The sequence below is a fragment of the Poeciliopsis prolifica genome, unplaced genomic scaffold (genome assembly GCF_027474105.1).
Source record: "Poeciliopsis prolifica strain line A6 unplaced genomic scaffold, Auburn_PproV2 SCAFFOLD098, whole genome shotgun sequence".
Taxonomy (NCBI): Eukaryota; Metazoa; Chordata; class Actinopteri; order Cyprinodontiformes; family Poeciliidae; genus Poeciliopsis; species Poeciliopsis prolifica.
This window is the reverse complement of record NW_026562473.1, coordinates 805,063-827,575: the sequence shown is the minus strand read 5'-3', so window position 1 is coordinate 827,575 and position 22,513 is coordinate 805,063. Positions and strand designations below refer to the sequence as shown.

The following is a 22,513-nucleotide window of genomic DNA, read 5'->3' as shown; positions in this document are numbered from 1 at the left end:
TAGAAGAGTGCTTAAGTAAGTCAATGCTCTATGGTTATTTTAGGTTATTTTTTAAAAAATTCTTTTAATTTTAATTAAGTATAGAAAGGAACTGATCACTGCTTAGCTGGCCGCGGAAAAGTGAGTAAGTTTCACAAAAATCAATTAACTGACGTGAAGTCCCCTCTATGGGGTGACTGGAGCGCTGCTGATGTCAAAATTCGTCATACTTATGCTGTCAAATTTCAGAACGCTGATTGGCTGAAATGTAGAAGAGTAACGCCCTTTTTTCATGAGTTTCCGCTCAACCTTACGAAACTCAGAGCGGCTCAAACCACAGCTGCACAGGGGGGGTGACAGGTAGATGAGCAGCTCTTCAAATTGAAGTTTATATTAATTTGTTTAGGGAAAAAGCTAATTATATATCTACATTTAACATAATATAATCACTATTTTTGTAAATGGCATATGTTTTTGTAAATGGATTTTGTAAGAGATCTTTTCACATTTGGACCGTACCAGCGGTCGGTAACTCAGAAAAATGATGTAACTTACCGGCCGGCTTTCTGGCTTCCTTCACTTCTTCAGAGAAAGAGAAGAGGCCGCGTGAAGGGGAACATTAGAAAGTTTTAGCTGAATTAAATAACTCAGTTTTATCAAAAATAGTGAAAAGACGAAAGGTTTTTTTAGTGCGACTCCCGACAGTTCAGAATGAATTCAGCTCGTCGTTGTTCCGCTTTGTTCAGCCAAATATGCGTCTCATCAGCGGGGGGACAGCCAGCCCGGACACCACTTCCACCGGCTGGGTCAGCCTCTACTGGAGCCCACTGTTGTCACAGTGGCCCCGCAGGAGGGGGAGTCAGAAGAACCGGTGGCCCGCTGAAGCCGAGTGCCGCAGCCAGCATCATAACAGCACCAGGTACCACTCTCTGTTTTCATTAACATGTCACCAAGACACTTTGAGCTATCAACAAGCAGCGACGAGGCGTTTCCATGAGTCAAACTGTGGGTCCTGGGTTGATGTCCCCCCACAGAAAAAATGTCAGAGAAGTGTCACTCTGGCTTATTTATTTGTTGTCCCAGATAATCATAATGGCCAAATTGAGTAGAATATGAAAGTAACGTCTTCAAGCTATACAATATGGCTTGATAACCGCTTTGTTGTAAATGTTCTATTACACATATCTGCCTTCAACGAAACTTAATTATTCCAAAAATATTTGTGTCATATTTTGCGATGAAGTCATTCTTGCAGAACAATTAAGTTTCTGCTGCATGATGGAGTCATGACTTCTGCAAATCCCACAGCAAGCAGGCCTTTGAAGCAGAAGTTACTTCAAATTTAAAAGCACTTTATTTATCCCAAAGGGAAATTAAATGTTCTTCTGAATCATATCATCCAGCTATCTTCAAAGAGTCATTGATGAGTATGTAGCAGTCAGACTTGCCACATATTTGAAGAGGCCTCTGACTGAAGACTCTTGCTATCATGATATGCCAGCAGCTCATCACACTGCTGGCAACAAAGATAATATTCCACAGTCACATTTTCTGAGTGACACCATCAGTCATTACCAGGCACAGCTAATCTACCTCATTAGTTGCTGATCCTCTTTAAATCTGCAAACATTAACATACCTGTCTGTATGGTTAAGGGCAGATGAAGACGTCAGCTTATTCTCATCTCTGCTATAAACCTCTCACCAGCATCATCCCTGACTCCTTCAGTTGACCCTCTGTCACATGTTCAGTTCACAGACCTATTCCCTGTTTATTGATACTTTTTATAGCTGTAGCAGACCACATAACTGAACTGATAAGAAAGCAGCAAAAAAGGGAAAATGCAGAGTACCTTGACCTGCCTGTGCTTTTTCTTTCTCTTTGTGTGCTCTGGCATCCACACATACACTTTTATCATGTTCAAATACTTCTAACTTTATTTCATGAACATTTAACAAGCTTGTCATCTTTTTTGAGTTTTACATTCTTTAGACCCAAAAACATCAATCAACCAATAAAGTTTAATTATAAAACACATTTGAGCAACAAGGCAGTTCAAAGTCAAACATGCCGTCAACAATTGAAAAACCAGGGGCAAATATTACATTTTGATGACAGCCATCACCAAAATCATCAGTACATGTCGAATATATTGGTCAATGTTCCATTTACCAATGGTCATCCATAAACTCTAAACAGGTGGAGCTTTAGTCTTAAGTTAAAGGAACTCAGTGTTTCAGCTGTTTTGCAGTTTTCTGGAAGTTTGCTCCAGATTGGTGGTGCGTAAGCTGAATGCTGCTTCTCTGTGTTTGGTTCTGGTTCTGAGAATGCATAAACTTTTCTAAAATATTTACACAAATAAAAGGTCTGCAATGCATGGTAAACCCCAAATTTATTCATAAGCCTGGTGGATTTAGAGTTAAGATTAATTTTACTTCACCAAGATGTGTCTGCCAGGAAATGAGAAATGACCATCTTGTCATGAATTTGTATTAAATATTTATTTTTATATATATTTTGTAAAACAAAAAAAAGTCAAAAACTACTTTTATCTTTCTCAAAAGTCAATCACTGAATCTTTATTGGCTTACTGGCATCAGACCCTGCTTACAGCATTTTGAGGATTTATCCAAAGGGATTAGCTTCAAGATTAGAAAACCTTCTTGCCATCCAATCTTTTACTTCTCCTGCAGATTCTCTGTCAAATTTGAGTTGAGGCAAAACATTAAAATTGCTTCCAGTTATAAGAAATACATACATAAATTTAAATACTTCTTATAATCCTAATATTCCAGCAGTATGAGGCATTTTGTAGCTAACTACATGGTGTGTCATTGTTCTTGCCAAGTCCCCTCTATTCCTGCCACCACTAAAACTCTGAGAGAGGATGAACCTTAACCTTGATCCTGATGATCCTCCGGCAGGTACCTGAGCCCAGTAATCTCCTCTGGCTCATTCTCTCTTTACTTCCGTCTGTATTCCATGACTCTTCACTTCTCTTCTCAAAGTAGCAGTGAATAAGAGGTGCTGACAAATGGCCAGGTCTTCAAATGGTTAAACCAATTCTCCTGGATCCTTCCCTGTAAACAGTTCAATACTTATTCCTTTTCTTTTTTATTTAGGCCTGAGTGTTTTAAAACTGAAATTATTCAAACATTTCATGCTGATCTCTGCTTTAATAGTCTCAATGTGGCTTATTGCGTAACTGATCTAGGACTTCAGTCAACAGATGATTTACACAAGGTGAAGTAAATCTAGGTCTGCCTTGGTTTCTGTTCTGATAAGTTGAGTCAGCTAGATGAGATTGAAGAGCTGAAATCAATAATGCATGAAGACAGACAATGCCCTGCTGATTATGGATCAGCAGGGCATGTACTTTGTACCCTTTGCAAGGAAATATTTAACAGGCACAGTACAAATTTAGTACAGTAGTGCTGATGAGGGCTAATCAGATGACGGTTTTACTAGCAATATTTGCCTTATCTGTTGTGTCACCATGACCTTGTTGGAAAGTTCAGACGCTTTGGAACTTTCCAAAGCGTCCAGCTAACAGCTGGTTAGTCCAACACTGTTTTAGCTGACTTTTTAAGGTTTTTTAAAATGACTGTTCATTTCCATATTAAGGGGACATAACTTCCAATGTGGAGATCCACTATCTGAACCTGCTGGCTTTATGTCTACCAGATCAGCTGTGACTCAGCAGCCCACTGTCTCTGTCAAGGACTGAGTAAACTTAGATTTCAGGCTGTCAGTTTTTCACAGGGTGACAGCTAATGTGCTGTTTCACACATTGTTTACACTCTGAACAACGCACATTCAGTGTGCGTTACTTAGGCAGGCTGAACACCATAGGTTAAGAAAGAAGCCAACCGAACCACATCATTGGTAAAACGCAGGATTAGATCATCATGTTTCACACAGAGTTTGACATGGTATCAGGAATCTGGTCCTAAAAGGTCTCACTGGTACCTCAAGAGATATGGTCCTGAGCCTTCTCTGACGCAACAAAACGCCAGTTAACCACACAGCTAAAGTTCCCTGGTTCACTGTTGTGTGACTGAGATAAAAGCTGCATTGCTTCTGAATTCAGTTTATGGTAAAGATTTTAAATCTCCTCTTCAACCCTTACAGGAAGCTTTTCCATAGAGGCAAAGAAGTGTGAGCCCTTGGTAGTTGGAGCACCCTTTCTAATATCCTTTAAAAAAAAAAAAAAAAAAACGAGTTCAGATTAAGTTCTGTTAATTTTTCATTAGTCCATTGCACTTCTTCCATGTCCCAGTTGGAACCCTTGGATCCAATCATTATGTTGACGTTGTCCAGTTTGATTGGTCCAATGGGAATTACAATGGTTTCTTTTAACAGGATTGTTGTCCCTGCCTCAATATCCAAGAGAGACTGGGTTATTCAGTACCATCTATTCATTGTTCTATCAGATTCTCTTCCAATGGAAAATATTCCAGCTTTTGCTCCTCATTATTGGAACATTCAGTGCTCATAGCTGCTAATGGTTCTGTAATTAGTTCCTCAGTGACTCTCTGTGTAGATCCATCACATGATCTACTGTCATTTCTTTCACATTCTGTGTAAGTGAATTTAATTTGTGTTCCTGGTAATTCATTTAGTGGGGACATGTGATTGGTCCTGCTGTGGGTTCTCATTCTTCTACAGCTGAATGTGTGCCACCAAGCTATTCTGGAGTAAATGTGTACTGTCCTGAGACTTCATGCTTAAAATACCAGGAAAAAGAGCTAACAATGTTCCTTGAGTGATTTGGTTTAGTGTTCCAGTTTGGATGTTGAACTTCTTGTTCTTAGTGACAGTAATATTAGCTACTAGCTATGTTGTGCAGGTTCTGCATCATTTCCATATGTTACACAATTGGACAGAATATGATAGATTGCTTCAGAATAGTAAAACTCTCTGGGTGCTAAGGTCAGAGAGTTCATTGAGTCAGGGGTTTTTCAGATTTGTCAGATTTTTTGCCTTTCCGCCATGTAGCCTGACGTTCCCGTTAACTGAGCTTCTTATTGCACTGCCTACTTGGCCTGGTTTTTGTGTGTGCCTGTTTGAGGGAGAACAAGACCATTCTTGTGACTGTGCTGTCACTTGGCACCACTCAGAGGAGAAAGACTGTGGGATGACTGAAGGTCCAACAGAGAGGACGGGTGGAGACAGACAGTTGTTCCGTGGAGATCCTTCGGACTGACTGGAACCGGGGCAACGTAGGATGTAGGTGGTGTAAGTATCAGTTTGTGTTTCTGGTAGAGGAAGGGGATCAGTGGAAAACAGTTTGACTCCAGCTTTCCCCCGCCACATGTCAAAGCGCCCTTGGGCAAGACAGTAAAGCTGTTGATACTGCCGCCTGTCAGTGTGTGGATTAGATGGATAGAAAATACTACACAAGTTCAATCCATTTGATCTTATGGAACAGACCTGATGTGGTTCTGAGTTTTGGTTTTGAGGGATTGTGATTCAAAACCCTGTGACTATCTGCATGTTTCTTAGATCTCAGCAGTAGTTTGCTTCCACACTTGCATTTCTGAAGGTCACATACATCCGTCCATCCTGACAGTCTGTGACAGAATACTTCTCAGACTGAGCTCCATTTATCTGTTTAGAGGGCACATCAGTCAGTTAGCGTGGTAACTATTCTGGTTGATCTGATTGGTTAGATTTTCAGTTCAAATCAGTTGAGAGACGGCACCGGACTTTGCCTAACCGGAGGAGAAAATGCAAAAGGAAAGTGTTTTTTTTTTTTTTTTTTTTTTTTTTTCTTTTTCCTTATCTTGGAGTTATTATGTTTTACCTCTCACAGTGCTATGTTAATGGGCTCACGGATAGATGGAAATATATCATTACCTGCATTCTCAGGGTTTATGGCAGCAATGTGATGTGAAGGAGTGGTTCAGATCAGAGCCTGAGTTTCTTGTTGGTTTCAGATACTGTGGTTGTTTTCACATCCAGACCTCCTAGAAAAAGATTAGATCTTGTGTTAATTTCTGGAGGTTCACACCATCACATGTTGGTCACTCCAGATTGATGTGGAGAAAATTTATTCTAAAGTTCTAAGGTCTGAGTGTAGAAGTTGTAACATACACTTCTCATTTTAGCAATAAAGAATTTCTTCAGAAAAGCACTAACATGGTTCTGAACTCTGAGCCTCTGTCTAAATACACATTTCATCTGTTAAACAACTCCCATCTTCATCACAATGAAATAGCTGTTCTGGTCTGAGCCTGGCTTAGTGCATCTCCCAGAGGTCACTGTCGCCCAGTCAGCAGGAAGGGGAGGGGCCTGTTGAGTCAGAGAGGATGAGACGCTAAGCTGAGTCACAGCAGACAGGAGGAAGGGCCGTTCCAGTGCAGGACTATCAGAGAAGGAACTAACAGACAGACGGACCATCCTGCTCTGTGGATTCAAATCTGACCAAAGATGGAGGCCCTGGGTAAGACCCCTCCTTCCTCCACCTGGTGGTTAGCTGTTGTAGATCACAGATGCTGACTCTCACTGCAGCTTAGGAGTTTCCTTCAAAGCTGTTTAGTGTAAGACCTGGCAGGGGAGCAGAATCGCCTTTCTCTCAGCTTACTGAAGTCTTGTTTACCGATGTGCAGCTGGTAATTACACTTTGCAGTTGACTTGACCCTGCATGGTCCTTTGTCTTTAGACAACCACATTTATCTATTTATTATAGATAAATTTCTGGCCCTGTACATATATGTACTGTAACTCTGGTGCAGTAGTTATGTTCAAGTTTGGGTTCCTAGCTGTAGGAATGTTCTAGGTCATGGGACCATTGGTACCTGGCTTCCTCCTCTGTTGGATCCCGTGATCCAATTTCTTTAAAGCAGTTCATTTCAAATAGTGAGGTGATGAGTTGTGTCTCACTCCCTCTGGTATTCATATTTTTTTATTCATGGGCTGCACAGTGGTACAGTTGGTAGCACTGTTGACTTGCAGCAAGAAGGTCCTGGGTTTGAATCCCGGCTCTCTTTATGTGTGGAGTTTGCATGTTCTCCCTGTGCATGTGTGGGTTCTCTCCTCCCACAGTCCAAAGCCTGACTGTCAAGTTGATAGGTCTCTCTAAATTCTCCTTAGGTGTGTAGGTGTGTCCTGTCTGTTTCTGTGTTACCCTGTGATGGACTGGTGGGATCTCCAGGGTGATTACTCCCTCCCCACCCCAAACACACACACACACCCACGACAACCACCTGTTGACCGCTGGAGATAGGCAGCAGTTAAGAGGTGAATTCCTAGTGGATTTTATCCTTAAGCTGATGGATGGGTGGATCTTTTATTCACTAGAGGCTTGAACCATAAACCAGCCTCTAGTCACTAGGTGGCAGCAGTGCTCAATAGGCTGCTGGTTCAGTCAGCAGAAGTAGTTTCCTACTCATACTGGTGTGGTCATTTAACTTCAACCATTAAGAACTGAGCACAGATTATTTGCACATTTTCCCTTTTAAGGATCACTGAGCAGTCTGGATTAAATGTTACCAATTGAATTAATAAATTGAACTGCAATAAGTTAATATGTAAACTGTTGCAGCTCATTTATGTGGGGATGAGACAATGTTTACAGCTGCCTTAGATTCAGAACTGAACATTGATCAATATATTTGATGTAGGTTTTCTTGACTTTGATGATGGCATTTGACAAAATGTAATGTTTATTGTTTGTTTCATAATTGTTGACTGTGTGATGTTTTATGATGTACATTACTTTGATCTGCCTTGTTGCTGAAAAGTTTTCTACAAATAAACTGGACTTGACCTTAATTAACAGAACCACAGCTTTACAGGCTGAAGCAAGTCAACCTCAGTGCAGTTCTCTACCACCATGTTTCACCTTTGACGCCAGCTTCTTGTGACTAATGTGTCTCTGTCCTGCCCTCCCCCCCTCTTCCCACACATACAGTTTGTCCAATGGGCAGCAGTAGCAGTTGCAGGTTGTTTGGGACGATGGCCCAGGCGTTGAGCAGTTCCTCTCTGACCCAGCCTGACCCGGACCTGGATCAAGAGCAGGACCTGGTGGAGGTGGAGCCGGAGGAGCTGCTCAGAGAGTGTGAGGAGGCACTGCGGCGGCGCCCTGCCCGGCCTCACCGGGACCTGGTTCTGCCCAAGCTGGTGGCTCCCTGCAGCCACCAGCACAACCCATCCATACGGGTCCTGCAGTGGAACATCCTGGCCCAAGGTAAGGAAGGCTCTGTATGATGAGAGGAGGTGTGTTCTGTCAGCTACTGTGAGTTCATACTATGTGTCTGTGTGTCCAGCTCTGGGTGAGGGGAAGGACAGCTTCATTCGCTGCCCACTAGAGGCTCTCAACTGGCATGAGAGGAAGTACCAGATCCTGGAGGAAATTCTCACCTACCGACCCGACATTGTGTGTCTGCAGGAAGTCGACCACTACTATGACACTTTTCAGCCAATTATGGCGCGCCTCGGTTACCATGGTAACTTCCTCCCCAAACCCTGGTCTCCCTGTCTGGATGTGGAGCACAACAACGGCCCCGACGGCTGTGCGCTGTTCTACCGCCGCTCGCGCTTCCACCTGCACTCCACAGCCCACCTGCGGCTGTCGGCCATGATGCTGCCCACCAACCAGGTGGCCATCGCCCAGACCCTTGGCTGCCTGGCCACAGGCCGCCAGCTGTGTGTGGCCGTCACACACTTGAAGGCCCGCAGCGGCTGGGAGAGGCTGCGGAGTGCGCAAGGCGCTGACTTGCTGCAGAGCTTGCAGGGCATCACGGCCCCTGGATCAGAGGTTGGGCAGGGGCCCGTCCCTCTAGTGGTTTGCGGGGACTTCAACGCTGAGCCCTCAGAGGACATCTACAGGCGCTTTAGTTCCTCCCCTCTGGGCCTGAGCTCCGCCTACAAGCTGCTGAGCAGTGACGGGCAGACAGAGCCGGCGTACACCAGCTGGAAGATCCGCCCATCTGGAGAGAGCTGCAGCACTCTAGACTACATCTGGTACAGCGAGCGCACCCTGAGGGTGGAAGCGCTGCTGGACATCCCAACAGAGCAGCAGATCGGACCCGACCGCCTGCCCTCATACCACTACCCCTCAGACCACCTGGCCCTGCTCTGTGACATCAGCTTCAGGGAGGGGCCTCACAGGCTGCTGTAGGCAGCCAATCACAGCTCCAGCTGAAACCAGGACAGCCACATCAGAGGAACCTGACCTTTGACCTGATGCTGTTTGTGTGAAGCTGGCTGCGGTAGAATCTCTTCTGCTGGAACTCTGATGGTGAGACTGAACAGCTGGGGGGTTTGGGGGATGGAGGAGGGGCTGACATTTGATCAGTGCAGTTATTTATAAATAGCCTGACTGTCTTAAATTATTCCTTACACTCTGTAAGGTTCTACTGTACTGGGTAGTGATGTGGGTGGGCACTGGGGGGTCATGTTATTGTCAGGACGGCAACAACACTTTATGATTACTATCGGTAATAAAGTGATTGTTTTTACTCTGAATGGTGTCTACCTGATCCTGCCTTCAATCACTTCCTGTCTCAGTCTGCTGGCTGTTAGATACATTTTTTTAATGGAGCAGTCATGATCCATTAAGATACTTATGAACCGGCATTAAACAAGAAAAAAATATTTGTTGAATTCTTGCAATACTGCAATTTTTGGTGTTAATTCGATACCAGTAGTGTCAGTACTGTTGATACCAACACTTTAGATTTAAGTTTAATACGTCATCAAACTTCTGAATTTAAGGTGTTTTTTTTTTTCATTTGAATTATTTTATTCAAATCTAGGATAGAATTTGGGCAAAGTTTATAGGTGTTTGTAACATTAACAAGACAAACAACAATAGAAATGTAAAAATGAGGGTGCAAAAATTTATCATGAAAGCGAATCAAGACAAAGTCTTTTCTGAGGTTCAGACACTACAGCCCAAAAATAAAATTATAAGTGAAAATCTGAAACTCAAGTCTTGACCCAATACTGATAGTGATGTGGTATCAATATTTTCCATCCACCTCTGCTCAGCAAATGAATGAAATGTTCTTGAAACTCTGAGAATCTAGGAGAATCTGCTCCCTGGATTCCAGCTTAGTTTGTTTATTAGTCATAGACAGAATATGACCAGGCAACACTAGTCATTCATTTCTAAAGAAATTCTCTGCACACCAGGGAGCTGTGAAGAGGAGGTGCTGGAACACACAGGAGGGAAAATGTGGAGCTGGTTCCACTTTCTGAGTGTAAACAGGAGGAATGAAGGTGAAGTCAGCCTGACGGGTTAGAAACGGAAAGCAGAATGCTCTGAAAGGAAGACAGCGGGACCTAACACTAAGAGGTAAAACATCAGTCACAGCCAGAGGACAAACAAAGGTTCTGGTGGGTTAAAGAGGAGCAGACATGTCCTGTTTGATTGGATCAAAGGCATGTTCAGCTGATGAATCACTAATCTGCCTTAGAGAAGTTGATTCCCAAGTCCCTAGAGATTTCAGCACATTAAGTCTAAACTCTGTTTGTGGTAAGTGGACACCTCTTAAGCTGATAATGACTTATTCTTTTGTTGTAGCCATTGTTTCTTCTACTCACCTGTTATTCTCTGAGAGACATGTGAAAACTTATGTGAAGCAAACATCAGTCCATGCTTCTGTGACTCAGTTCATGTTGACATCATTCTGTCCTGTTTGTCCAATCAGACCCACATACCTTCACTGTTTGATGAAACCAAAGAAAGTTCTGATTATTTCAGCATCATCGCTGCAGGGGCAGCAGAAGACAGTCCAGTGAACTCTGTCACATCAGAGGACAGACAGGGAGACGATTCCTTCTGAGAGAAACAAGATGTGAAAGTGGACTTTTGAAATTCAGATCTGTAGTCACATCTATGAAATTATCTTAAATACTGCAGAATTATACAGTTCAGGTTTTTTTGGAACCAGCAGGTGGTGCAAACCATCACTGACTGTGGAATCTTAACACTGGACTTCATTTCTGTGCCTTTCTTCCTGAAGACTGTGGCATCTTGATCTCCAAATGAAATGAAAACTTTCATCTGAAATGAAGAGACTTCTCTGTATCACATGACCTGAATATGAGTGCATGTGACCTGAAAATCTCCACCAAACTCTTAAACATCCTTTGATCCTCAATTTTTTAAACCACACTTTTTTCTTCCATTCAATTTTCCATCGATGTGTTTTTGTCTAACACCATGAACAGTCAGCTTCTTCAGCCTTCTGTTCTTTACTCTCCTTGTGGAAGGTGTCCAACCTCATGAACATCATTTCTCATGGGTCTGATGGAGTTTTTGAATTGGGATGATGGTGGTGACTGGGAGCTCATCCCTCAGTCAATGGGTTGCTAGTTTAATTCCTGCTCTGTCTGTCTGCATCTGATGTTGTTTACTTGGGCAAGACCCTTCACCCACCTTTCCTGCTGGTGAAGGTCAGAGAGCCTGGTGGTGTTGGGAGCATGGCAGCCTGGCCTCTGGGAGCTGGACACGTACAATTCCTGTTTTCTTAACCCTCTGATGTGTAAGTGGGTAATTTTTGACCCGGTAAGATCATCTTTTTGCAATATCTTTGTAATGAAAAGTTTTCATCACTTCATATTCCAGGTATTCCTCAAATATGTTACTGATATCATGTAATTAAAATTTTTTATTTACCTTTCATACATTTAGAAAAATAGCATGTAGGCATATCACTACCCCATTAAGTGGGTCAAAAATGACCCTCGTTCATTTCCTATGGAATTTAATGGGAATCTTTGTTTCTTACCAACTGGGACTGTCAGGAAAACATTTTTTGTGAACCATAAACACTGAGTCCTAAGTAATAACTGAGTAATAATATTTTACACAGTAAGAACTCTATTATCTCTATTTTCTACCTCACAAATGTGTGTATGTGTGTGTGAGTCATGAGTACCGTGACAGTTAGTGTCACGAATCAACATATTAGCCTTCTTCAAAGTTAGCCAACACTAGTTATCTAACCAACTGGCTGACATCACTGCCTACACTTTATTGTGCATGGTGTGTCTGACACCCCAGATGAGAAAACCAAGAGAAAATGTATTGAATGACATGCAAAACCTGTTGATCAATGTGTTCAAGGTTTTTTCTTTTATCATCTCAATAAATAAAATTTTAAAAATGATAAAAAAAAGTCTACATTCCCACCCTCATGTGTGGTCATGAGCTTTGGCTCATGACTGAAAGAACGAGATCACCCATACAAGCAGCTGAAATGAGTTTTCTTGGTCATCGTGGAATAGACCAGTGGCGCCATCTTCTGGGGAAACCCTGATTGTGCAAAGAAAACTGTTCTTGTCACCTTTGCACACCTACACCAAGTAGATTTGTATATTTTATTTTCTTAAAATTTGATTTTAAGAAAATAAAAAGGCAAAAAAAAAAGTACTTTCAAACTATTTCTGAAAATCTGCAACATTGAGCAACACTTGCAGCTGTATATTCTACATTACTGACAGGAAAAGATCTTCCATCTGTTCATTTCTCAGAACTAAAGGCTGTGAAGTCATTTCTACACACCTGAATAAAAAAGTCACACTGTTTTCTTTCACATTTGTATTTTTTTATAATACATATTTCAGTAAAATCTACTTCAATACACTGATAGTACAAGAAAAAAAAATAGTATATTATGCTTCAAATGCAGGGCTTACTTAGTTCACTGACATGGATGCAGACATCCTATTGATTCCCTTTTAAGGAAAAGTAAAAAAAGAGAAGCAGAGAGACCAAGGGCGCTGAGAAGAAACCAATGGACTGCAGAAGCTGATGGAGCTTCTGCTTGGACAATGAAGAGATAAATCCCACAAACCTGTTTGTGGCCAGCAGGGGACAGAGTCAGATGATTTTTTGTTTTTTCAGTTTGGTCTCTGCTCAGAGTGAGATAAACCTGTGTTCAGGCTTTGCATAGTGTTCTCTGCTCTTCACTCTGAAGTCAAGCAGCTGTAGCAGAGAGGCTGTGTGTGTGCGTGTGTGTGCAGGTGTGTGTGCGTGTATGTGTGTGTGTGTGACTGGAGACTGAATCAATGTCTGATTCCACATTTAAGTTGCTGAGTATCAAAAATGTTTTTACACCATAAAGTCTTTCTATCAGGGCTGATTACAAAAAGACAGATTTCCATTTACAATCTAAGGCTGCCCATGTTGTTTGAGTGTTGAGGGAACTATATGCGTGTGTGTGTGTACACATTCGTCCCTTTGATCCTCTGGGGGGAGCTTTATGATTGGCTGTGATAACAGCCAATCATAAAGCAGCTCTCATCTGAAGGTGTAGAGAGAGGACATGTCCTTCATTTCCTGAGCAGAGTCTACAGTCACTTCCTGCAGTACCACCACTCCATCGCCAACCCCCCCCCCCCAGTTCAGGTCAGGTTTTCAGGACGATGCCTCTGCTGCTGCTGGGCTGGAGAGGGGCGGAGGTTCCGCCCCCTCTGATTGTGCTGCTTGGGGCTGGGGGTGCTGATGTGTGGGGATGGTGGGGGTTGCAGGGCAAGGCTGGCCCACTTGCAACGGGAGCTGCGGCAGAGCCTGGGCGACTGCGGCCGGTTTGGCCAGAATGAGCTGCGGCGCGGTCCGGCCGGGCGCCAGCTGGATGGTGGCCGGCTTGATGGCGGCTGGAGGCAGCTGGGTGGCCACCGGCTTGGCCTGGATGATCTGAGCCACCTGGCCTGGGGGGTTAGTCTGCATTAGCGTGGCCAGCTGGTTGGCTGGGATGGTGATGATGGTGATCTTTTCTCCGGCCTTGGAGCCAGCGGGCAGCATGGTGGGCAGCGCCTGGATCACCAGCTTGGGGGGAGCGCTGGTGGAGGCCTTTGCTACGGTCACTGGGACGCCTGTGGTGGTGAGGATGGGGGAGGAATTTAGCGTCACCTGGCCTAGAGAGTTGGTCATGACCAGTGGCATGGCTCGGATGGGCCTGCGGGAGAAGAACGGGAGAGGTCAGGGGTCATGAAGCTGAGGCAGATCAGCTTCTATCATGTAAGTGAGAAGCAGCTGACAGACTAAGACACATGGTCAGGTCACTTTGGGTCATTGTGGCACCCTTAGAGTCACTACTGAGACCCATTTCATACGACTGTTGATCAAAGTCTCTGACATGGTCACTGTTTGAAACCAGGACTGAGTGGAACTTTTGAGGACATCCCACATGGAGACATGAAAACAAACACAGAACATAAAGCTGTAGGCTTTGTTATCCAGAGTCACTCCAGCCTGCTGACATCTTATTAGCTTCTAGCCCAGTTGGTTGTTTCTCCACTGGCAGTGTGCTCCTCACCGTGTGTAAATATGAGCACATCTCGACAGGGTTTGATAACAGTGGTGGAGATGCTGTTTGTTGACTTATTGGCCAATCAAATAATAAATCAATTTTATAATTTAGTCAAATTTTCTGTTTCTGAAGATTTAATATTTGGAAAACTGTGTTCGTTTTTCACCAATGCACTCCTTGGGTTCCATGGTTCAGAGTGATTGTGCTCCACGTTGTTTTGTTTTTAATGTTTTTCAGTTTGTGTTTCTTTGGACTTGGTATTCAGATCAAGCCAACATTTGTAACGTCTTTTTAAGAAAATAAAAATTGATTAAACTGATTAAAGTCAGAATTCAAATGAAAGAATTCAGTTTTTTTTTAAACAGCCATATGGCCCCGCCCTAAAGTAAGACAGTGCAGTGTGTCAGACCTGGTGGAGGCGTTGCTGGGGATGACAGTGACGTAGGTCTGCTGGGGCTGGGTGTTGACAGGGGTGCTTAGGCTGGCAGGGCTCTGCTGGTGAACCGGGAGCTGGCCGGACACAATGACCTCGCTGTCCTCCATCTTTATGTCCATGCCTCCCTCATCGTCATCGATCACACGGATGTTTTTGGGCATTTCTTTAAACTGGTAAGCAAGTCGCTGACCCTCGACCTTTGCAAGGATCCCTCGCTGGTAGTAATACCTACCACAAAAAGGTAAAAGCTAGAATATCAAGAAATTAGATCATTCCAACCAATTAATAAATAAAAAGAAAGTGGAAGCAGGAGCTGACCTCAAGGCGCGGCCCATGGTCTCATAGTTCATGTCAGGCTTGTTCTTGTGCTTCCCCCACAGCCTGGACACAGCTTTCGAGTCCACCAGCTTGAAGATGCCTTTGTCTCTCTGCATCCACTTGATGTACCTGGGACAGGTGTTTTTATCCTGCAGCAGCTCCAGCAGGAACTCCCACAGATATGTGGTGTTTCCTGGAGAGCACACACACACACAGAACAGCATGAAAACCAGATGAAAGGAGCGTTCCTACAGAATGAGGCTTAGGATGTGAAACTAGAGCCAACCTTTTCCTTCCCTCGGCCTCTTCTTGATCCCTAGGTCATAGGAGCCGTTGGAGGCAGGCTGCTGCGTTTTGGGCTTACGTCCACCTGTGGTCAACGCACACCAATATCACTTTTTTATTTCCTCTCTTCTCTCCTCCTGCTGTTGAATGGGGTCTTGAGTAGAATTTGATTTAGGGGCCCCTCTTGCTGCTAAATATATCGGCACCACTAAGAGCATTACAACAAGGATCTAGTGAAATCTTGGAGAAGAGATTCTAGTTTAATTGGAGTGAAGTGTGAAATGAACTTCAGTGGAGTTCTGGCTGAACAATGCATTACACCAGTTGGTTTTTTTCTCTCTGGGGGGTTTTATTGTAATCCATAGGGGGCCCCAGAATATCTTTGGGAACAACTGGGTTAACTTCTGTATGCAGACAGAAATCATTAAATTAAGTTTAACTATATTGATATTTTCTTAGTTCATTCATGACTTGGGTCGGTTCTAGAAATCAGCGTTACATCATGTTTTTAGATCCACTAACTCAGGGATGGCCAACCTGTGGCTCGCGAGCCACATGCGGCTTCTTGACGGTTCCATGCGGCTCTGACGTTCATATAGTCGCATTCTGCCAGAATGCCGAGAAGTAGTAAAATTTATTGAAAACAGCAACACGCCATTACTGTTGGCCTTAACCTCGCCAAAACAACACAAACAAAAAACAGTCTTGCAGCCTTACTCTTTCCAGTTGTTTGCCATCTGCTCTCACATAAACCTCTGCTTATGCCAAGCCTTTTTAACATAAATTCGGTTTTACTGCCCTTACGTTCCAGATATCTCAAATTGTTTTATGACTAGACGTTTTAGCAATTTAAGACATCTCTAATTACATTCTGACTAGTCAAAATGACGTCAGATTTACCATTGTTTTGTATGGGGACTTCAATTCAAGATATCTACAATGAATTACTGACTATCTGAACTACACATGTCAGATATCTACAATTAAATTATGACTAGTCAAAAAGTAAATTCAAGATATTGTGGTTTTGACTAGTCATAATTCTAATTAAAGATATCTCTAAAACCACTGGTTTCCAGAACATTCACACACTGACCTCCTCTCTTCTTCTTGGCTGCAGGCTCACATTCAGGAGGGATGGGGAAGGAGTCCTCTTCAATGGGCCCACACTCAGTAGAAACCTCCACCACTGTCTCCATCATCACATCCTCTGATGATCACATAAGACACATTTACACACTGCACACCTCACACTTTATACTATAACTAGCTTTCAACTCTGATTATTCAAGCAACGTGAGACAAACAACAAAATACAATATTATTTCTGTTTGGAATAATTCAGTTAAAACAGCCTCTGATTCAACGCAAACCGAGAAAACAACAAAAGACAATTCATTTTCCAAACTTCTATTTATGGATATAATTTTGGTGCTATTCTTTCCTATAGCAGGATATTCAGTCAGAGAGCTGGCAGTGTTTACCTGTGCTGCGGTCATTGTGAAGGCCTCCAGGTGATTCCATATGCAGCAGAGCTTCAGCTGCCTCAAAGGTTTTGTCAAAGCACACCATGTCGTGGCCTGACATCTCCACTGCAAACAGAGCAAATAAAAGGTGGTCAAAGCAACAACCCCTGGCTCATTGAGCAGAGGCGCTCAGGTCAGACCCTAGCCATCCAGAACCCGCTTCCTGACCTATTTGCTGTGAAAACAGCTGAATTCAGAAGCTGCAGTGATGCCAGCCACTATTTTGAAATGTTTACTTCCTGGTCTGAGGTCTGCAGAAGCAGTCTGCTCCTCCCTTCCTGTTTCCTGTAACTCGGTCTGAAAGACGACACCTGCTTCCTGCCAGCAGAGGGCAGCCTACACCTGCCGTCAGAGAGTGGAGGACTCACCGGACTCAGCCGCCTCCGTCACCACCTCCTGCTCCTCAGCCACGTCCTGCATCAGGTACGTCCCGTCATCGTACACCAGGACCTGGGCCGAGTAGCACTCCTCCACCTGAGCACTGGGCACCTCCTCCACGATGACGGCCGGAGAACCCTCCTCTTCTTGCAGCACCACCCCTTCCTCTTCCTCCTCCTCCTCCTCTTCCACCATGATCACAGCCTCTCCATCCTGCTGCACCACCTCCTCATCCTCCTCAGCAGCCTGCTGCACCAGGTTGACACACATTAGACAAAAAAGAGAGCGATGAGAATTTCCAGAGTCATGATCTCCTCTGGCATAAAGTCCTGACTTCCTGCCGTCCGGCGGTGTTTCAGATGCAGGCGATAGATTGTGGAGCTGTGGCGCTAATCTGGGATCAGTATTTCCTTCCTCTGTGTCAGAGTGAAAAAGTATCAACATAAACATCTCAGTGGATGCTCTGCTCCACAATGCTTTTCACCACCATTAGGTGGTGATGATGGGGGTCAAACCACTGAGCTGATTCTAACCTAGAACATGCAAAAGACCCTGATCAGCTGCAGCAGCCCCACATGATAATGCTGCCTCCATGGCCTTCTCTTTATCTGCCCCTCTTCTCTCTGAAAGGGGCTCTTTGCACGTCAGCTTTCCCATTCGGGGAAAAGCGGCTCGGCTATTTCCCATCTATTGAAAATATAATTTTACTCCAGGTGCTTGCAGGGCTTGGCCAAGGTAACAATTAAGTAAGTAAGTAACAAGTAAGCTGGAGAAAGGTTTTAAGATGTACAGCTCGTTATACATTGACAGATACGAAGGTGAGTTTTACTTTATGACTAACATCAACTTTAGCTTATGCTAAAGTATGAATGTTCTGACATTTTTCTTATAAAAATGTGCTATTTAAGTATCTAAACATTTTAATCCATTCCAATGGACTTTTTTTTTTTTTACCTTATTTTGTATTTATTTTCAAGTATATTATATGTGTTCATTGTCGTTAGTGTCAGAGGTCGCGTAACAGAGGAGATTACCATGAGGAAGCACAACAAGCCCATAGCTTAACAGTAGAGCAGCTCTGGTGTCAGAGTTTGAGTTCAGCTGACTGTTCAGGTTCAAAGTTGTTGCTTTTAGAAAAATATGGACGTGTTCCTTAAGGTTTCCGTGTTATTTCATTTTATTACCTTTGCATGCTTATTGTGAAGAGCTCAGATAGGACGGTGTTTACAGCAGTGTTTACAGCAGTGTGTACAGGCAGATCTGTTGCTCGGCTGTCTGGCTCTGGTCTGCTCACTCGTTTCCATACATTCGCTCTTTCAGAAGTGATCCCATGGAAATAACACAGGTACGGCTCCTTTATTTACCGTCTGTGTGTCCCCCCGGTCATTTTTGGCTGAAGAAGCTGATCCAGAGTGAAGTGAAGACTGCAAACTTTGCTGTGTGGTATTAGCTTTAACTTGTCGAGGGGGATATTTACAAGCCACCGTCTTCTTCATTCAGGATCGTTTGGAAATCCTTCAAAACTTAAAATCCCATTATATTTGGAAGTCAACAATGTTCATAGTATTGCTTTATTTGCTTCTGAAATACGACTGTGTCTTTTCGAGCTGTCATGGTAACTCAAAACAGAAGCAAGAAAGCCGCTTTTTGCTCATGCAGATGTGACGTCTGCGCCGTCCGTGCAAAGAGCTCATGATCTTCCTACAGAGCTCCAGAGGATCAATCAGTGCGCTTCTTCGCAAACTGAAGCCTTTCTGCTGTTTCCTCACAGTGTTACAGCTTGTTAATCCCTTTGCACTGTGGAAATATTTTGACTTTTACTAGTAAACCCAGCCTATCGTCTAACCTTGTCAAAATTTTCTCCGGAACCACAGAGAGCGGAACCACTTCAAACATGTTTGATTAAAATGAGAAGCTTCTCGTTACATCACTTTGAGTTAAACAACCATCTGAAATATAATGCACTTCCAACTAAAAACAAGATTTCTGCTCCAGAATAAATAGCTTCAAGCATAAATTATATCTACTCTGTTTGTTTTAAGCTCAAAATTACTCATACTCTTGGCAGTTTCATGAAACTGAGAAATAAGAAACAAAAAAGTCAAAACATTAGTTACCACAATATTCAAATTTCATGAAAAACCAGAGGTGAATGATTTCTGATGACTAGAACTGTGAAGCTGCAGCTGACAGAACTGGAAGGTTTCTGCAGAAATGTGCAGATTTGTACATGAACCTGGATATGGACATTAATAATTCCATATTGATGCAGTGATTGGACATAACAGAGACATGTGAGACTGCTCTGTCATCCAACTGAATACACAACCATTTTCAAACTATACAGAATATATGTTGAAATGGGTCTCATTTGTCAGAATAAGAAAGTTTTAAACATAATGTTAATTAAGGCCAGATTTCTGATCTTAAAACCAGGTTTGTTTATTGGTCTGCTATAATATTTTAATTAAAAATGTCATGTTTTCATAAACTGTAAGTAGAAACTCATTATAATTAACAGACATAAAAACTTTCAAACATCCATCTGTGTTTACTTAATCTGCATAATGTGCTTTATATGCGATAAAGTTCCAGAAATGTCTTTTCAGTGCTATTATAATGTATCGAATGTGTCTACTCAATATGAGAAAAGAAAAAAGCGATAAAACAATTATTGATCTTGTTTTAATCTGTAGATGACAAATTCTAGAAGAGGTTTACCTGCTGTGACTCTTCAACCACAGTGACGTACTCCACTATGTTTCCTCCTCCATCTGACACCACCACAGAGTTCATCACTCATTCCTGTTAAAGAGAGAGAAGAGCATGCCAGAGGTCAGGAGGTCAACTCAAGCTGAGAGAAGTGTTCTGTTTGTTTTTCTGAATGTGCTTGAACAAGATTAATGTCAAGGGAAAGCCTGGGGCTGATGTGAGACTGTAAGGTTACGATCAAAGCCAACTACCACTACAACAATAACTACCATTTTATTATCAATAACTCTCATCTTAAGTCAATAAAGTCAAGAAAGTAGGACTGCCAACAACTATTATTTTAGTAATTCACTAAAATGTTTCTACAGATTTTTCATTTAACCACTTGAGGTGGTTAAATCAATTTTAAAAAATACATAAAAAAGGAAAACACTTCAATTATTTTAAGCAAGAAAAACATTTTATTTCTTAAAATGTAATAGCAGCACTTCTTTAGTGAATGCTTGATCATTTGAAGGAAAGAATGCATCTGCAGCAAAAAAATACTTCAACACAGTAAAATAATAATAATAACATTATTTACAAAGCGCTTTCATTCAAAGCAGCAAAGGGTTGCATGGAAATAAAAGACTACATAAATCAGTGCAGATTAAAAACAGATAAAACACTAAGAAGGCAATAAAACAAGGAAGCAGAGTTGAAAGCATAAACAAGTGCCTCTTTAACTTTAAAACCATCCAGAGACCCAGCCTGTCTGGTGTTTGGAGAAAGGTTGTTCCAATGAAAAGGAGCACTAAATGAGAAATTAATCATTTTTTGTACAGTTTCAGTCTTCCAAGTGGCCTTTTTAGAAACTGTATACTCCAAATGACAATTACTTGATTACTAAATTACTCAACTCAATAATCAATCTATCTGATCAACCCAACTAAAAGTTTCAGCCCTAAAGAAAGTACATCCTAAGCTTCATCAGCATCAACTCATTGCACTACAAGCACACAGAGAGCAGAGTGAGAACTGATCCAGAGGGAAGAAGAAGATTATTATCCAGCCATCACACTTCAAGATCAGGTCAACAGGACTCCTGGTATCATAGCTTCCTGTCCCTCCGACAGCTACAGACAGATCTTAGAGGACAGTCTGTCTTTGGGTTCTTCTGAACACACCAGTTGTACCTGCTGTATTACTACCATGACCACGATAATCATCCGCTGCTGCTGGACGTCCTGCATGAATGGACTCCAAACGGTACCAAAACAAACATGTGGTCGTTTGCGCTGATTGTAGCTACAAGTTAACGTTGAGCACAACATTAACTTGTTGTTAATTTAATGTTGAGTTTGCACAAATCGCGTGCCAACTGAGCCTCAGCTTCCTCACAGTTTCACTGTAAACAAACAGCGATTCTGTAGCTCCGAGGAAACAGCAAAACAACATGTGAGCTGACTGCCTGCCAACACAAGCTATGCAAAATTAAAACTGTGACTTATTCAACTTTGAGGTCCCTCAAACCAGAAGACGCTGATGGACGAGGAACTCTAGTTAGTTCTCCATCTGCAGCTAGTGTTTACTTTCTGAGCGGGATCTGAGCTCGGTGCGACCCGTCTGTCGCTGCAGTCTCCGCGGCTACAGTTAGCTTCTTTCTGCGCTTAGATACCGGGTCTGTTTACTCACTGCTGTTTAGGAAAGAGTATTCAACTTTTAAAAGCAAGTCAACATTCATTTCTGCAGTAAAACACAAGGCGCATAAAGAGCCTTGCTGTGGTTATTTTTATTCAGCTCCACAGAGTTAGCAACTGGTTAGTTGCTAAAACACTGCTACTCGTTTTGAGACATTAAACTTTAAAGCTATTCCAGCAAATACATCAACAATAGCGGGAACCGGGAGCTTTCAGAGTGATGTGCCCGTGTTGTGGGTTTTCTTCTCTTACCTTGTTTTGCTTTTGCTTGCGGGAATTGAGCTCCACTGCTAGCAGCAGCTAGGGCCCAAGTTAGCTTCTGTTAGCCCAGTTGACGGGACCAAAACGCTCCTTTCGCTCGCTTCTGTAGGTGTTTCCAAGGCCTCGTTGCCGCGGAAGTCCCTGCGCAGGCACCTATTAATGTTCTGGAGATTGAATCTACAGGTCGATATGCCACACAGATTTCAAACTCAGGCTTCTATTTCCGATGGAGTTCTGCTACCCGTTAGCTTTCCGGTGTGCCGCCTCTCTTTGCTACAAATGATCCAACGGGTCAAAGCACAGACCGCCTTGACGTCAGACGAACGGACGCAGAAACAAACGCTCCCGATCTGGACAGCAGTTCAAGCGCCATCTAGTGGAGTGTGAAGAAGAATGCGTTCACTTACAGAAAATCTGAGCGTTTTATGAAGATTTTTCTAAAGTAAATGATCTATTTAACTGTAGTTACTACAGAGAGAGTTATGAGGGAAATTTAAAGGACAAATGTTAACCCTCAAATTTTAGTCTCTTTTTATTGGCACTCTGGGACACATAGTCCTACCATCACAAACAACAACACACACGTGCGAACCCCCTCTCCCCCACAATCATACCCAAGAGTAATTTAGAGTATTCAATCAATATAACAGTCATGGTTTGGACTGTGAGAAA

General features: G+C 42.8%; 2 protein-coding genes across 9 annotated transcripts; one reads left to right on the top strand and one right to left on the bottom strand.

Annotated features, from left to right (window-relative positions):
- The first annotated feature begins 503 nt into the window (after positions 1 to 503).
- On the top strand, positions 504 to 12,687 carry nocta (nocturnin a). 6 transcript variants are annotated; one of them, XR_008605090.1, is made up of 5 exons: positions 504 to 898; positions 7,895 to 8,170; positions 8,250 to 9,223; positions 10,120 to 10,282; positions 10,638 to 12,687. XR_008605090.1 is itself a non-coding variant. In XM_055023294.1 (3 exons), exons 1-3 carry the CDS (start codon positions 691 to 693, stop codon positions 9,101 to 9,103), a joined length of 1,338 nt encoding a protein of 445 aa, XP_054879269.1. In that variant the 5' UTR covers positions 504 to 690; the 3' UTR covers positions 9,104 to 9,450. The 6 variants fall into 6 exon arrangements, 4 of the variants coding, with proteins under 4 accessions (XP_054879269.1, XP_054879271.1, XP_054879270.1 ...); XR_008605089.1 differs by having other exon boundaries at positions 10,120 to 12,687; XM_055023294.1 differs by lacking the exons at positions 10,120 to 10,282; positions 10,638 to 12,687 and having other exon boundaries at positions 8,250 to 9,450.
- Positions 12,688 to 13,164: 477 nt separating this feature from the next.
- Positions 13,165 to 22,168, bottom strand: elf2a (E74-like factor 2a (ets domain transcription factor)). Of its 3 annotated transcripts, none has more exons than XM_055023292.1 (9): positions 21,833 to 22,168; positions 19,911 to 19,994; positions 17,180 to 17,435; positions 16,770 to 16,877; positions 16,382 to 16,498; positions 15,287 to 15,370; positions 15,001 to 15,193; positions 14,656 to 14,910; positions 13,165 to 13,892 (listed from the first exon to the last, which is right to left on the bottom strand). In XM_055023292.1, the coding sequence occupies exons 2-9, from the start codon at positions 19,983 to 19,985 to the stop codon at positions 13,352 to 13,354; spliced, it is 1,629 nt and encodes a 542-aa protein (XP_054879267.1). In that variant the 5' UTR covers positions 19,986 to 19,994; positions 21,833 to 22,168; the 3' UTR covers positions 13,165 to 13,351. The 3 variants fall into 3 exon arrangements, with proteins under 3 accessions (XP_054879267.1, XP_054879265.1, XP_054879266.1); XM_055023290.1 differs by having other exon boundaries at positions 17,180 to 17,438; positions 21,833 to 22,167; XM_055023291.1 differs by having other exon boundaries at positions 16,382 to 16,495; positions 17,180 to 17,438; positions 21,833 to 22,166.
- Positions 22,169 to 22,513: the final 345 nt, after the last annotated feature.

What these genes read in the sequence shown, in the direction of transcription:
- nocta (XM_055023294.1), top strand. Translation starts at nt 691, where the DNA reads ATGAATTCAGCTCGTCGTTGTTCCGCTTTGTTCAGCCAAATATGCGTC. An exon ending in CAGCATCATAACAGCACCAG is followed by an intron (nt 899 to 7,894) that starts GTACCACTCTCT and finishes CCACACATACAG; the next exon opens with TTTGTCCAATGGGCAGCAGT. An exon ending in GTGGAACATCCTGGCCCAAG is followed by an intron (nt 8,171 to 8,249) that starts GTAAGGAAGGCT and finishes CTGTGTGTCCAG; the next exon opens with CTCTGGGTGAGGGGAAGGAC.
- elf2a (XM_055023290.1), bottom strand. Translation starts at nt 19,985, where the DNA reads ATGAACTCTGTGGTGGTGTCAGATGGAGGAGGAAACATAGTGGAGTAC. An exon ending in TGGTTGAAGAGTCACAGCAG is followed by an intron (nt 17,439 to 19,910) that starts GTAAACCTCTTC and finishes AACCTGGTGCAG; the next exon opens with CAGGCTGCTGAGGAGGATGA. An exon ending in GACGGAGGCGGCTGAGTCCG is followed by an intron (nt 16,878 to 17,179) that starts GTGAGTCCTCCA and finishes CTCTGTTTGCAG; the next exon opens with TGGAGATGTCAGGCCACGAC.